The 17,414-nt window shown below is 37.9% G+C and overlaps 1 protein-coding gene across 1 annotated transcript; it reads left to right on the plus strand.

Annotated features, from left to right (window-relative positions):
- The first annotated feature begins 2,007 nt into the window (after positions 1 to 2,007).
- Positions 2,008 to 2,928, plus strand: LOC122128172 (melanoma-associated antigen B16-like). Its single transcript, XM_042702458.1, has one exon. It carries the CDS (start codon positions 2,008 to 2,010, stop codon positions 2,926 to 2,928), a length of 921 nt encoding a protein of 306 aa, XP_042558392.1.
- Positions 2,929 to 17,414: the final 14,486 nt, after the last annotated feature.

Raw genomic sequence — 17,414 nt, forward strand, 5'->3', positions numbered from 1 at the left:
TGTTTTCTAGAAAGGATATATTGTTGCAAATGCTAAATTCTGGGCTGGGAGTTAAATCTTGGGCTTGTGAGGATTGAAGGACACAAACAGAAGAGTGTTCAGGCTGCATTCTGCCTAACAGCTCCTTGTGGGTCCGGTCCCTGCCTCATCGGTAAGTTCTGGGAATTTTCTGGAGCAGGTATGCACTGGTCTTCTACCATCATGTCCTCTCTTTTCTTTTTCCAGACTGGTGGGGATTTGGAGCTGGGAGACTGAGGAAAGATCATTGGAGAGCAAATTCCCAAGTTCATCTGGACTTCAGGGTAAGAAAAAATTAGTGAAGGAAACACTAGCCTGAGAACACAAGTGATTGAATGCTTTCACCTATGTTTACGTTATTGAGATGTTGATATATATATATATATATATATATATATATAAAATAATCCTTCTAGTCATTTTGTTGCTCAATAGAATGCGTATTTAATATAAAAGTTATCAGGCCAGAAGCAAGATATCAGGATACCAGCAGAAAGGAGTGTTAACAATGCTAAGAGGGAATGTGTAGACAATGAGATCAAGTCAGCAGAAGGAAAGAGCAATATAAACAGCCTTGGTGCCCAACTTGACTAAGCAAAGGATTGTTCATCTGATTTAAGTGTAGAGAGGACACCCCAAAACCTTTCTGCTTCTGCAGTCATGCCCTCAGAGACTCAAAAAAAGATAGCCAGAATTCTCACTGGCATCCTGCGTGCACAGTATTTTTTAGAGGTAGTATACTTGGTCTCTAAAGGACATATAATAGGCAGTGAAATCTATGCTAAGGAATTATCAGGAGACTCTACAGTGATGCAGACTAATGATTGAAAGGAATCCACATAGTATATAGGGTCACTAAAGTTCCCTGAGGACATTTTGGCCCTAGGAAACATTGCTAGGGATCTCCAGACAAGTTTTCAATCTTCTTCCTGAAGATTTTGCCGTATGTGTTCTTGACTTGTGTGACACTGTCAGATATCAGTTCAGTACACGAGAGAAGATTCTGACAAGAGACAAGTGTAAGTTCCTGAGTGAGGGTGAAGTGACATGCCTGCCCTAGATAAAAGGAAACTCCACACTGTAATAACAGTGTGGTAAATAGAAAAAGGCCTTCGTGTAACTCTCAGTTATGTCAAGAATTTTTTTTGTGATTGTAGAAAAAGGGTTGTGGAATAAATGAGCACAGTTAAAGAGTCTGGCCCCATGTCAACCCAGGCAAGTTTTATGGGAGCTAAAGCTGACAGGTTGCCCACTGGAAATGATCAGGTATCGCAGTATGAAGTCATGTATTACTGTTCTCATTTGGAGGGTATTAGTAAGGCTTTAAGTGGCAAGTGAAACCAAACTATGTTCTCTGTGGCATGCGAAAGGTAGAAACTTTTTTGTACATGTAAAAGTTCATGAACAGAAGGTTCCAATCTCCTGCCTGTATTCAAAAAAAGGCTCATGAAATAACTAATAGGAACTTACAAATGTCCCTGGGAATTAAGCTTTTGTTTTCACCTTTGTGAATCTCCAGAAGAATAAAACAAGAGAGGGAATATAGCAGTTCTCTTCAGTAACTTAGGTACTTGGAATTTGTGGAGAGCTTTGCATTATAGAAGAAAAGATGGCATTGTCCCTGCCATTGTCAAAGTTGATGAGATTTGTGGTCATAAGAGGAAAACTGCTTTGTTCAGAAAAAATGAGGCAGATGACACAGAGCACAAATGAGACTCTGATTCCAGAGCCCTTACAATGTGCCTATTGAGTTGGATGATAATATATTCAGAAAGCTACTTATATCCTCATTCCTGTCTTAAGGCCTGTAGAAACCAGGTTGATAGGAGACCTATGAGGCTTTATCACACTCGGTAGAAATGCTTTGACAGAGGACGGTATCAGAAGCATGGCAAGTGAATTTACCACCCTCCAGCAATCTCACATGTTCCTTTTATCCCTTTGGCAGTGATTCTACCTCTCCCGACCTCCTTTCCACACCAAGTCATCATGCCCCATGATAAGGAGCTCCCACAGTGTTCTCATGACAAAGGCCATGAGCCCCAGGGCCAAGAGGCTGCCCAGGGCTCCCAGGCTGTGGAGGAAACACCGTCCTCCTCCAGTCCTGTGATGCCAAGTAATATGCAGTTGGTTCCTGTTGTTGAGGCCCCCAGTAATCCTAGTGGTCCTCGTAGTGCTAGCTTCTCTTCCAGTGGCATTCATGCTGCCTGTGGAGGCGAATGTGATGACAGCTCCAGTAGTGAAGAAGAGTCTAGCCCATCTACTTTAGAGGGTCTTCTGGATAAGAAAGTGTCTTTCTTGATGAATATCCTGCTGCTCTATTACCAACGGAAAGAGCCAATAAGCAAGGCAGATATGGTGAAGTTTGTCATTAGAGAGCATGAGGCCCTGTTTTCTGCAATCCTCAAGAAAGCTTGTATACGCCTTGAGGTTATTTTTGGCCTGGAAGTGAAGGAAGTGGATGCCACCAACCACTGCTATGGTGTCATCATGAAACAAGGCTTCACCTATGATGGGATGCAGTGTGGAGAATTGGGCATTCCCAAGATTGGCCTACTGATGTTTGTACTGGGGGTGATCTTCATGAAGGGCCACCGTGCCACTGAAGAACACATCTGGGAAGTGATGAAGCAGACAGGGATCTGTTGTCGCAAGAAGCACTTCATCTTTGGCAATCCCAAGCAGCTCTTCACCGATGAATTTGTGAAGGAAGGGTACCTGGAGTGCCAGAAGGGACCTGATAGTCATCCTGAGAAGTATGAGCTCCTGTGGGGCCCAAGAGCCTATGCTGAAACCACCAAGATGAAAGTCCTTGATTATATGGCCAAGGTTCATGGGACTGATCCCACTGATTTCCCATCTCTCTATGAAGAGGCTCTGCTTGATGAACAAGAGAGAGCCCACACCTGAATGTCAGTCCATGCTGGCTCCAGTTCTGTGGCCACTGAAAGTTCCAGTACCATGGCCACCAAATTTCCCCACACCTAAGTTAAGTAGGGGTAGCTTCTTCAAGTGTTGTTCCATGAGAGATGTTAGTGTTCAAAGAACGTAGACCATAGCAGAACATACCTATACTTACATTTCTGATATTTTATGCTACTTTGACATGTATGATAGTGTGCCTTTCACATTTGTATTTTGAAATGCTCTGAATTTTAATAGAAGTCATTACCATCTAAGTCTCAAACTTTCAAATAAGTTTAGTATTGTAATGCAAATTGTTTTTTGAAGCAAACTAAAAGATTCATTCATTCATTGTTTGAACTTGATGTATAAATAACATGGCATTTGTATGCCCATATGTTTCAGCTTTAAGATCTTTGATGTCATAGAAAGAAATAGAATGTTATCTATTTGATTCAGTTTTTAGCTGTGTGGTTCATTTTGGTGTATTCTCTAAAGCGTGAATTATAAATTGTCTTTTATGGTTCATTTTGTGAATAAAGAGCAAATCTTAATAAATTAGATTACCTTCCCAATTCATTTTTTACGCATTAATAATTTTGTACTTGAGTTATAAAGTACTGTGTTGGTACTGGTAAAGGTAAGATTAAAAGGATATGGACATCGTATCTTAGATGTAACATTCTTAAAGGGAACTATGATAGTATCCTCTGATAGGGTGATCTCCTCCATCTCAGGAGACACTCTGTTCTCTTAGGCCTTGCATTAAAGTGCAGCTCTTCCCCAAAATATGCTGACACAGGGCCTTTTGAAGCAGTCAGCTGCAGCTGATAATGGCAGCTTGCCCCTTGAAGCAGTATCTCCTTTGTGCAGCTACAACCATAAATGGTAACAACAGATTCCCCCTAAGTAATTTCCTGCTCATGCAGCTGCTACCATAAATCTTAGCCTGACCACAATGGAGTCTCCCCTCCATACTCAAGTCACTCATGTCCCACACAGTTCACAGGAACTTGACCCTGCATGTCTGTGCTTTTAGTCTCCTCTGGCTGCTACTCTCAGTCCTGGAGGTATCTTGTCAGGTGACTAGAATACGTTCCTTTTCCTTGTATGTGACCATGTGTCCAAGTTATTTTCTTGGGGAAGACTTTCACTGATAGATAAAGGAATTTTAAAAAGCTAATCAAATGTGGTTCAAATTTCTATCCTAGCTACTCAGGAGGCCTAGTTCTAAAGTCTGTGGCGGGAAGCCATCCCAGGCAGGAAAGACTGTGGACTCTTATCTCAATTAACCACAAAAAAAACCAGAAGTAAACTGAGGTAGAAGTGGTGGAGAGCCAGCCTTGGGTGGAAAAAGATAGTGTTCAGGGCCTGAGTTCAAGCCCTCATACTAGCACACATACAAAACAAAACAAAAAGAAGCCTAGGCAATTCAAAAAAATTTAGAGGTGGCTTATCATGCATTCCCACCCAGGAGTCTGTTTTGAGGAGATTCTGTTTGAGACAAGAACATGGAAAAAGTTCATGAGAGCTCCCTTCTCAAGGCTTAACTGGACACAGTGGTACCAGTATTCAAAGCTAACATGGGAAGCATGAAATAAAAAGGTCATAGTTGAGGCATATCCCAGGTCTTAAAGATACCCAAAGCAAAATAGGCTAGAGTCACAGCTCTGCAATGGACCATCTAGTGCAAAGATATTAAAGAAGACATGATTAGGACAAGAAGTCCATACAAATTTTCCACCTACATGGTTTTTATTTAGCAGTTAATTTTTTGGTAGTATTTGATGTTGTATTCAGGATCTAGTCCCAGTAGGTAGGCATTTATCCCTTGAGCCATGACTCCAGCCCTCTTTTGCATTGATTTTTGTCAAGCTAGGATCCCACTTTATGCCCAAGAGAGCTTGAACTTCAAGTTGTGCTCTTCCAAGCACTGGCCATGAGAGGCTCCCACCACTCCATGTAGCCATTGTACTTCCCTATCCCTGGGAAAACATACTTGTCCTACTGCACCCAAACTTTGAGATGGGGGTTTTGCAATCTGCTTCCCAGGCTGCCCATAACTCTGACTTCCAGGTAGCAGGGTTTATAGGATTGAGCTACCTCAAGTGGCTATTAGCATTTTTCAACTATGCCAATTAGGGTTCTTTAAGAAATTTTAGGTTCTTCACTGAAATTAAATTTTATTAAAGCTACTTGTTGGATCAGATGATACTGAATCCATGAATGCCAAAAATGATTCTTTCAGGTTTTAGACCCGAAAGCCTTGAGTGGGGAAATTGCTGAATCTTCATACTTGTTGCTTATATGCTACTTGTAGCACTACAGCATAGTCCCTGTTTTTACCCCTGTGCAATTCATTAATGAACAATGTTTTCTTTGTGTGGCTGATTACTTGGTTTGGTTTGTTTTCTGTTATTGAAACAGGGTATCACTTTGCAGCTCACGCTGGCCTGGAATTCATTTTGTCTCTCTAGCTAACCTCAAATTCACAAGCCACCTACCTTTACCAACCAAGTTCTGTATTAAAGTTATGTGCTGCCATAGTTTGAACTAAACGAAATGGTTTATATGTCATTTCTTAGGAGTTTTCAGAAAACAAGTGGGAATTTCCTTTGAGATTAGGTACTAGAACCCAGTAAGGCAGTAATGAAACTGCCATTTCCTAGATCAAGTACCCAATTACATAGAAAATTTCAATAGGATGTTTTCAAGGTAAATTTTCAAGCAACTCACAAGAGAAAATATTTGATGATGGTGCTATGAATAAAAAGGGGAAAGTTGGAAAATTTCTATAGTATCTGAATTAAATGGGCTAGAATAGAAAACCTTAAACCAATTTTAATAAACAACTATTGATGAAATACACAGTTTTACTTGCTGAGAAATATTAATTCAGAAATTTATTTAGCTAGACACATTTGTTTTCTGAGAAATACTGAACTAAGATAACATATAGATAAGTGATTGGTGAGGGAAATGGGATTAATTTAATCAGAGCAAAAATGCTATTTATTAAATAGTCCTAAAATTCTCATGTATTTCCCATATTCGTTAAACTTACTAAACATTTAAAAATAATCCTAAAGGTTAGGATTTATTAAAGCACATTAAACTTTAGATATATTAATCAGTGACTAGACCTCTTCTTTGCATTCATCTACAGCTCATGCAATTCTTTTTTCACTCAGATTATCTCTTGTATCATTTCTTTTCTTATTACTCCTAATGCTACTCAGGATATAAAGAGAACTGTGTTAGCATTGGAAGTAAAACATACATCTTGGAGTTGGAGGTGTGGTTCAGTTGGTAGAGTGCTAGCCAGTGAGCAAAAGTGTCAGGTACTGGGTTTGAGTCCCAGTCTCAGACCTTAAAAAAAAAAAAAGAAGTAAAACATCTTTGTTAAGGAGGACTACCATAAGCTAAAAGCATGAATTAAGAGACAGCTATGAACTTAATTTACCTGGCATTCTTCCCATTGCTGCAGGTTCCTTCCAAGCTGATTCTGCTAGGGTGTCCAGACTGATGCAAAATGGAATTCTTGTGGTATTTTGGTATCCTTTCCTGAATTCTTACTCTATACCCCCTTTTCTGAAGAAGCAGCTGACCTTTTGAGCTTCACTTCATCCTCTTCTGAAGGTGGCACTTTGTCCCCACTGGATAAATATTGCAGAATCATCTGCCCTGCTCCTAAAATAGATCATTCCAACCCCTTGGCTGTCCATTTCTTATGCCTTTACGCTTCTGATAACAACATATGCTGCAGGTGTTAGGAAAATTTGATAGGGAAATTTAGGCCTCACTTCCTTGCTGATCATTGCTACTACCAGAAAATATTCTTCCAGGGAACTGGTGAGTATAATCTCATTTGCTATAACATTTGTCAATTTGATAGAATCTTGATGTGGCAGAGGTGGTTTTGAAGTCACTTTGATATTTCAGGTGGAATTTTCATTAGTTTAATTTTTTTGAAAATGATCCCCAATTTGTGACTTTGGGCTTATGAGTGACTTTAACAATGTGATTCATCACAGTGCACAAACTATTTTATACATACTGGATTCAAGTCATTGCAAGAAATAAACATAAAAATTTCCTGAGATTAGTAGCACAAAATCAGTGGAGGTGGCATTCTCAACTGAAGTCTTTAGACAATCAGAATTCATATTTATTTAAAAAATTAAAGTATCTTCCTTGTAAATTTATATTTACAAAATAAGCACGAGCAAAACTTTTAATCATATGAAATTGTGAAATGCTGAATATTGCAAAAAAAACTGGTTATTTCTTGTGTGGCAGTATTTGGGATTGAACTCAGTCTCGGCATTGCCCATTAGATTTTAGGTTAAAGTTTAACACTCTACCACTTGAGCCATACCTCCACTTCTGGCGTTTAAGTGGTTAGGTAGAGATAAGAGTTTCACAGAATTTCCAGACTGAGCTTTTCTGAACCATGAACCACATATCTCAGCCTGCTTTGTAGTCAGGATTAAAAGTATGAGCCAAGAGTGAGTATACATTTTTTTAATCATTTATTAAATCTCCTTCATTAGTAAAGGCCATGAAAATCACTGTATAACAAAAAACTTTCCTACAATCCTGTGAGTCCTTCCAGGTGGGGAAAAAAATTATGAAGACCTTTTATCTTTGCTTAAGAAAGATTGAAATAATCCATCTCCTTTATCTGCATATTTTCTCATGACTTGCCCCAGGAGAAAATGCTGGCTGTTTCTAACTGTGTATATATTGAGGTATGTTCACCCATTTGTATGTAGTAGATATTCTTCTGGGGAGTCTAGGTATTTCTATGAAAGGGAAATTTCCCATCTTCCTAATGATTTTTAAATTGCTTTCTATTGAACAACTATTATATAATTGCAAGAGAAAATACAAATACCAATCCACATTTCTTTCTGTCCTTCCAGGGATTATGGGGGAGACTATATTACCATGCACAGTATTAGTTATAAAAGGTCATAATAATAGCTCTCACTATTGACATATTACAGACGGAATCTCTCATTTCCAAGCAGAATTATTTCATATTCACGTTTCTAGAACTCATCTTTTTCACACATTTAATAGTAAATATAGAGACCATATGTTTCTAAAGTATAACTGCAAAATCATCATGATCGTTCTGTCTGCCTATGATATGTATAATATTAATTATTCAAAACAAGTGAGTAATATTAGTCTTTGCTTTTCCATTGTCATTAGAATTTGATGTTGTGTAATTCATAAGTAAATCTAAATGGCCAATATATACTAATATCCTTAAAGAACCAATCAAACTTGCAGACTAAAATTAAGATACTAAGACTGTGGCTAACACACACAGGCATATATGATTTTTTTTTCTTTTCAGTTTTTTATTTGGTGGTGGTGGTGGGCCTGGGTTTTGAACTCAGGACTTGGGCACTATCCCTGACCTTTTTCTCTCAAGGCTAGTGCTCTATCACTTTGAGCCACATCACTACTTCTTATTATCTAGTGGTTAATTGGAGATAAGACTCTCAAGGGCTTTCATACTCAGGCTGGCTTCAAACAGTGATCCTCAGTCTCAGCCTCCTGAGTAGCTAGGATTACAGGCATGAGCCAGTGGTGCCCAGCTTCCTTCCAGGTTGTTTTTTTAAATAGAAATGGAATATTAAAGTAGGCCATGCTACCTGTAATGATTTTTTATTTGGCACAATGAGCTTGATTTTGATTAGAATTATTGCATGGACCACTCAATAATCTTTTCCATAATGGCACAGTATGTTATTACATGGACTTCAGTTCTTTCATTTTCTTTTGTTTTGTTTTAATTGAAAAGATGAAGAGCAAAGGGGTTACAGTTACATAAGTAAGGTAATGAGTACATTTTACTTTAATCATTGTTATCACATCCCTCATTAACTCCCACTTACCCCTCTCTATTCCCCAGCCCCACAAGTTGTAAGGTTCTTATCCCACATATTGTCAAGTATCAATGTTGCATTGGTTCATCCTTTGTTCTGCTGTTTCTGTGATTCCCTTTCCCTTCCATATATCAAACAATCTTACATGCAAAACACATGTTACCAAAAACTAAGAAAAATGAGGGATAAAAAGAAAGAAAACTACATACAGGACTTGGTAATAACCTCTTATTTCCATATATTGGAGTTCATGTTGATACTCTTCAATATATATGGTCCTATGCATGAAGCAAATGTGTTATTGGGATCCCCTATTAAGAATATTGTAGGCATATTGTAGTTCTTACAAATGAAGGAAATCAGGCAATCTACTTTTCTTTGGGTCTGGCTTACTTCACTTAATATAGTTTTTCCACGTCTTTCCATTTCCTTACAAAAGGGGAAATGTCATTCTTTCTCATGGAAGCATAAAACTCTGTTGTGTATATATGCCACATTTTTTATCCATTTATCTACTGAGGGGCATCTGGGTTGGTTCCATATCTTAGTTATGGTAAATAATACTGCAATGAACATGGTTGTGATGGTAGTTTTAGTATGGCCTTATTTGTGGTCATTTGGGTAAATGCCCAGAAGTGGGATTGCTGGATCATAGGGGAGCTCTATGTTTAGTCTTTTAAGGAACCACCATACTGCTTTCCAGAGTTGGTAGGACAGGTTTGCACTCTCACCAACAGTGTCACAGTGTTCCCCATTGGCCACATCTGCACCAGCATCTGTTGCTATTAATTTTCTTGATAATTGCTATTCTAACTAGTGTAAGGTGGAATCTCAGTGTTGTTTTAATTTGAATTTTTATAGCCAGAGATGTTGAGCATTTCTTCATGTGTCTCTTAGCCATTTGTATTTCCTCTTCAGAGAAGTATCTCCTAAGATCTTTAGCCCACTTTTTAATGGAGGTGGTTGTTTTTTAGGGGTTTCTTTTGGGTAATTTAATTTCTGGAGCTATATGTATATTTTAGACATGAGGCCCTTGTCTGTTGTATGGCTAGAGAAGATCTTTTCCCAGTCTGTGGACTTTATCTATATCTTGCTAGGTATATCTTTTGCCATGCAGAAGCTGATTACAGTCATTTTATTCCAGATTCTGGCACATACAAATAAAAAAATGATAACATTTATATGAAGGGTTTTTTATATGTTTGTGTGTGTGTATTTGTGTGTGACAGAGAATGGAGAAATAGCCAGAGACAGAGAGTCAGAGAAATAAGAAGAAAGAGAAAGAAATGAAGAGAAAGGGAAAGGAGAGGAGAGAGGAGGACAGTGAAGATGGAAGAGAAAAAGGAGGGGTAGAAAAAGGAGGATGAAAGGAAAACAGAATTTCAGAACGGGAGAGGAAAGAATGAAATGACTACGTCTCTAGGAAATATACAGTAAGGATAAGGAAAATAAGTCTATGAAAGCTCTCTTAGAAATTTGAAATGATTTTTTGAAGGTGAGGGCACTATTAATTCCTAAAATCGATGTAATAAGATTTTTCAGCTTCTTCATATATCCACCAAAGCATAGCATTTCTCCTCATTTTGAGGACATTCTAATGGGTATATAATGGAGATTCATGGTGGTTTAAATTCACATTTTAAAATTATATATATATATATATATATACATATATATATATGTATATATATATATACATATATATATATGTATATGTATATGTATATATATATATATATATATATATATAGCAGTAATAGCAGTAAATTAGCCATCAATAGCCACAACAGCTTTTCCAGGTTCTGCAGTTATCTGAACAAAATTAGACATCCAGCATACTCTATTAATAAAAAGAAAAAAATTAAAAACAAAATCCCAGAAAAACATGAAGTTCTGTTACTGTTGTGGAACCTGGAACCATTTTTTTTGTCTTTTCTTTTTTTTGGTACTGGGGATTGAACCTAGGACGTTGCACTTGCTAGGCAAGCGCTTTGCCACTGAGCTACATCCCAGCCCCCTGGAACCATTTTTTAAATTTCTATATTTTTTTCATCATGGGGCTTGAACTGGAGCCTAGGTACTATCCCTGACCTTTGGCACTCAAGACTAGTGCTCTACCACTTTGAGCCACATAACCACTTCTGTTTTTCTGGTTAATTGGAGATAAATGTATCAAAGGCTTTCCTTCCCTAGGCTGAGTTTGAACAGAAATCCTTAGATCTCAGCCTCCTCAGTAGCTAGGATTATAGGCATGAGCCAACAGTGCCAAGCTACATTTTTTTTTTATTAATTGTAAAGGTGATGTACAGTTACATAAATAAGATAATGAGTACATTTCTTTTTGAACAGTGTCACCTCTTCCCATGTTTTCTCCTGTTTTTCCTCCCAATCCCACTGCTACATTTCTTATATAATGATGTTTAGTGTATGTTTATCTGCATAATTGACATCCATATGTTGTATATGGTAAAATATGTATTAAATTCTTATGCTATTTTTTATTTTGCTCTTTTTTCTTAGTGTTGACTTTAGGAATCTTTTCTATTTAAGAAACAATCTCGGGCTGGGAAGGTGGCTCAGTGGTAGAGCGCTTGCCTTGCATGCTTGAGGCCCTGGGTTCGATTCCTCAGCATCACATAAGCAGAAAAAAAATCCAGAAGTGGCGCTGTGGCTAAGTGGTAGAGTGCTAGCCTTGAGCTGAAGAGCGGAGGGACAGCGCCCAAGCCCAGAGTTCAGGCCTCAGGACCGGACCCAAAAAAGAAAAAAAAGAAAAAGAAACACTCTCTTTGGCAACTATGGAATGCATATATTTTCTGTCTGTAGATTACAAATTCCTAATTCCTTCTTTTTTTTTTTTTTTTGGGTCCAGTCGTGGGGCCTGAACTCTGGGCCTGGGCGCTATCCCTCAGCTCTTCAGCTCAAGGCTAGCGCTCTACCACTTGAGCCACAGCGCCACATCCGGCATTTTTCTTTTTGCTTATGTGGTGCTGAGGAATCAAACCCAGGGCCTCGAGCATGCAAGGCAAGCGCTCTACCACTGAGCCACCTTCCCAGCCCCCCTAATTCCTTCTTTTATCAGTGTCTTTCCCAGAAAGTTTCAGGGGAGTGTGTGTGTGTGTGTGTGTGTGTGTGTGTGTGTGTGTGTGTGTGTGTGTGTGTGTGTGTGTGTGTGTGTGTGTGTGTGAGACCTGGAGCTTGTACTCAAGATCTGAGCACTGTCCCTGAGTTCTGCTCAAAGTTAGCACTCTATCATATGAAGCACATCTTCAATTCTGGCTTTTTGGTGGTTGATAAAGCATAAGAGTCTTGTGGATTGTACTTGCATGGACTGTCTTAAAACTGTGATCTTCAGCCTCCTAAGTAGCAAGGATTATATGTATGAGCCCTGGTTGCCAGCAATGTTTCTGTTTTGATTAAGCCTAATAAAGAGATGTCTTATTTTGTGGATGGAATGTGAAATTTCAATACTTTTTACAGCTGGGACAAAGGGGATGCCACAAAGTTACAGTAAGTCTGTAGTCTACAACTGAACAAGACTGATTGTCCTTGTAGAGGACTTTATAAAGTTTTCCCTTTAGTGATTCCAGAAATTACCATATTCAATTGGAATTCCATTATCTTAGAGAAAAATAGTCTTCTTAGACACACACGCACACACACACACACACACACACACACTCATGTGTAAAGTATTCTTATTATGTTGGAGTGTAAAAAGAAAACAGTATATGGAATAATACCATGTTGAGAATGACAAAAATCCAGGGGCTCACAAAATGTGGTCATCAGATTTTACATTCCTTATTACAACTTCTAAACAGTCTTAAATGGTTAATTTTAGAAAATGATTGAATTAATTAGCATATTTTGTCTATAACAGCCTCTTCCAGGACCCTTACATTGTAAATCAGTGGCCATTGTGCTGGGACAATGACTCATTTGCTAAGGTATTAATTGCACAAAAATTTAAGAACATTTATGGTTATCTGTGTTACAGATGTAGAGAGGTATTACCTAAACTATGAAGTTCCATAAGAGATGGCTAATCCTGATACCAAGTTCTAGTTTCATTTTCTTTTCTTCCGTATAGTCTCCATTGTTGTATGATTCTGCCTTAGGAAGTGCCAACACTGACAATGGAGTGACTACAGCTTCTCTAGCACCTGTATATGTGTTTGCTGTGGCCAGCCCAGCCACACTGGTTACCAACAGTCCTGTTATCTGGTGGGGAATGTAAACTGTCTATACTCTGGGCATATGTGATGAGGAGATAGTCATTGGGGTACCAAAGGTGTAGGGGTAGTTGCCATCAGATTGTAAGTAAGATAGCTTTGCTAGAAAGAGACAATCCTAGTGTGCTCTGAGCACATCTTGCCTCCTTAATGACAACAACTTGGGGCTGATAGCCACTAGGGGGATTGGTGAACCTTCCGTTGAGAGGCTCTCTACTTTCAGTACTTTTGAGTGGTTGAGAGAAACCTGGGCACTCCTAGAGGGCAACAGCCTCAGGGTTTTTTTGAAACATGGCACATGTGGAGAAGCCATGTGTTCCTGCTCCTCCTGTTTGCTCTCAGAAACACAGTCTATCAAGCAGAAGAAACTTCCTAGTGGGTAGGAGTTTATAGCACTACTTGTTCCCATGGGGGAAGGAAGAGGAGCAATGAGGTGAATCATGGTGTCTTAAATTTAAAGATGAGGTAGAAATATGAAAGAAAAGACACAATGATCAAGATGCATTGTAGTCATTAACTGGCATAAGAATTGAAACCTCTTTGTAAAGACAATAAAAAATAAGTTTAAAGCAATATACTGGTTAAGGAAGAGCTATGAAGTTGCATCATTGGTGTCTCAAGTGCCTCTTGCTTCTCTGTGAACATGGCTGTGAATGTGATTTTGATGTGTGTGCTTGGAACTCTGAATGTCCAAAAAAGCAACAACTAACTGTGGTGCTTTGTGCTAATGAAACAAAAACAAGCTGTCTAAGAAAATACCATTCTTGCCCAGGAAGCACAGGAATTAAAAATGGTCTCTCTGTCTCTCCAAGGCTGTGTGAGGGGAGAAAGATATTAGGCACAAGTTTTGATGAAGGAGGAACATACCATGGGAAAAAAAACTGACATGAAGATCTCCAGGTGGCACTGAAAGATGAAGCTTGAGTGGCCTTGCTCATATCTTAGGAGCCTGCTACCAGCTGCAGTTTACCTAGAGCTTCTTCTAAAAATAATGGAACTGATGTCCTTCCAACTGTATTGTTTAGCTTTCTGGTAGGGACATGTAGGCCCTGACCCTGCCACCCAAAGGAAGAGTACCTGTATGAAGGAGCCATAGAGCATTGTCACCTACTAGGCAGGACTAATAATCACAGACACCCTGGCTAACAGAGGCCATGGAAGAATCAAAGTCCAAGTCACAGAACTGGGGCACTTAGTATGCCAGTAAGCCAGACGCAAATATGCTACTGTGAGTCCTGTTTCCTTAAAACTACCATAGAAAAACATAGGAAAATTTCCAAAAAATACAGGAATAGATTATAACTTTCTGAATAATATTCCAATAGCCTAGCAATTTAAAAAATGCATAAACATGGCTGTGTCATATTAAATAGTTTCTGCATATTAAAAGAAACAATTATCAAATTTGAGACCACCCACAGTACGGAAGAAAATCTGAGCAACTATTCGATGGGCAAAGTATAAATATTCAGAATCTACAAAAAAAAATTAAAAAGCTGAACAGGAATAAAACAAATAATCCAATTAATAAATGTCCAAATGAACACATTTCTCAGAAGAAGAAATGCAAATATCCAATAAAATATATGAAGAAATGTTCATAACTTGACCATATGTACAAGGAATTCAAAACAACACTATATGAAGATTTCCTCCCATCGCAATAATTTTGGACATCATCAAGGAACCAAAAATAACAAATGATGGCAAGGATATGAGAAAAAAGAAAGCTGAATACACTATTATAGAAATATAAAGAAGTTCAATCACTATAGAAATCTCTATAGTTTCTTAAGTATCTAAAAATAGACCTACCTTATTAACCCACTGTTCTAGTCTTGAGAATATACCTGAAAGAAAAGAGAAAATTAGTACACAAAAGAATGTGCCTCTATAGTCATGTATATTGTAGATCTGTCTCAATAGCCAAATTGTGGCATCAACCAGTGTGGAAAGGTATGGAATAGAAGTGAGTAGTTGTTACAGTAAAGATGTATGGTATAATGTAGTATCTCGCTAACAAGAAGGCACAATTTCATAGCCAGCCAGAAGGAGTTGCAAGAGCATGAACAGCACATAACAAACACATGGGCTGATAAAGAAGACATGATTATAAATGCAAGTAAACATGGGCTCAAGGACAGTGTATATACTGAGTTGTATGGAATACATGACCAATTCCCTGATTCAAAATCCCATAAAGATCCTGGACATAATGTTCGGGAAGAAATCCTCATGAGACTCTTCCCTGCCACAAAATCTGTACTTTGCTTTTCTTTACTTTCCAAGTAAACAAACTTTAATACATTGCTCTAACTCCTTGAATTCCATAAAACAAAGGACCCCAGACTACACCTGACCTGAACTGCATCAAAGGGATAAAGAACTATAGCATGAAAAATATGATAGAATATTAGCCATTTAGAAAATTGTACCTTTTTTCTCATTTTTGGAACATACACCAGAGTAGAGGCATAGGCAATGGTGATGATGGTGACAGTAGTAAAAATAATGGGATAGGAATGTAAAAGAAAGACTGCATAAGAGGAGGATCAGCATTTGGAAAGTCTGAGGATACTATGGAAAGTTTGAGGATACTATGGAAAGGAGAGGATACTATGTAATAAAAAAGATCTAAATATGGAAAATAAATAGACATAGACATGCACACACATATATGTATATGAATATATTCCATGTGTAAAGACAGTATAAAATGAAACACAGCAAATGCTGTTTCCAAATGAGTGGAAGAGTGAGGAGAGAAATGGAAATATACTGAAGGTATTGAAGTTTTTTCAAAATTCATTGTTTACATTCATTGAAATGTCACCATGAAAACCAATACTAACAAAATGTGCTGAGTCAGAAAAATTAAATGAAATAAACTAAACAAGTTTTTCCAAATCATAGCTCATCCAAGACAATATTCTATATTTAGTTACATTAATATAGCTTATAAATTTTCTGAATGTAATGTTTCATAGCATTATTGGTGGAAGACACACCAAGTGGTATTAGAGACTTATGTAAAAAGTATAAGTATGATGGAAATTTTCCCTTTCATAGAAATACATGTTCACACAGGAAAATATCTACTATCTTACAAATGGGTGCACATGCCTCAATATATGAATAGTTATCACTAGACATTAGGCAAACATCTTTCTCATAGGGCAAGTGGTGAGACAATAGGTAACACAATACAATGATTTTAATATTTTCTAAGCAAAGATTGGTTTCTAAGTAAAGTATTTTCCAACCTGTAAAGATTCCATGGACTTTAGTAAAGCAACAAAAGCTTCTTGATGTACAGTAATGTCTATGGCCTTTGGCCTTTCCCATTACTGATGGAGGTTTAATTTATAATCAACAGGACGGGCACTGGTGGCTAACTGGTGGGTACTGTAATCCTAACTACTCAGGAGGCGTAGAACTAAGGTTTCTGGTTTGAAATCATCACAGGCAAGAAATTCTGTGAGATTCTTATCCCCAATTAACCACATAAAAGATGGAAGTGGAGGTATGGCTCAAGTAGTTGAGTGTCATCCTTGATTGAAAAAACTAAAAGATGGTGACCAGGACCTGAATTCAAGCCTCAGTATACACACACACACACACACACACACACACACACACACACAGACACACACACACACATACACACACACTAGTTTTATTCACTTTTTATTCTTATAATTTCACCTTACAAAAAATTTTGCTTTCGCTTTTTTAAATACAAAATTATAGGGAAAATTAAATATTTAAATTTTGAGACAAGTGTGAACCCCAAATATCTAAATATCTAGGCAATGCGTTTTACTCCTGTTGATTGTATGTATCTATTCTCAGGAAAGTCTCATAATTACTTTTGGAAACCCCTTAAGGATATGTCTAAAATACTTTATGCACTGTATTCAATCATATATCTATGTTAATGCATATGCCATGAGTCACAAATCAAATCAAGGATCATTTTCAAATTTTACAATTTCTTTTTTTTTTTTCAGTTAGTTGTGGGACTTGAACTCTGGGCCTGGGCGCTGTCCCGCAGCTCTTCAGCTCAAGACAAGTGCTCTACTGCTTGAGCTACAATGCCACTTCGGGTTTTCTAGTGGTTTTTATTGGAGATAAGAGTCTCATAGACTTTCCTGCCCGGGCTGACTTTGAACCATGATCCTCAGATCTCAGCCTCCTGAGTAGCTAGGATTACAAGCGTGAGCCACTGGCGCCCAGCTATATTTTACAATTTCTATAATGAAAATTGCACTGGAAATCATCACATTAATTTCAAAATTGCTTCTGCTACTTCAGAATTCCATGACATTAACAAATACAACAAAAAAGATTATATTCA

The sequence above is a fragment of the Dipodomys spectabilis genome, unplaced genomic scaffold, assembly GCF_019054845.1.
Source record: "Dipodomys spectabilis isolate Male_0828 unplaced genomic scaffold, ASM1905484v1 ptg000324l, whole genome shotgun sequence".
NCBI lineage: Eukaryota > Metazoa > Chordata > Mammalia > Rodentia > Heteromyidae > Dipodomys > Dipodomys spectabilis.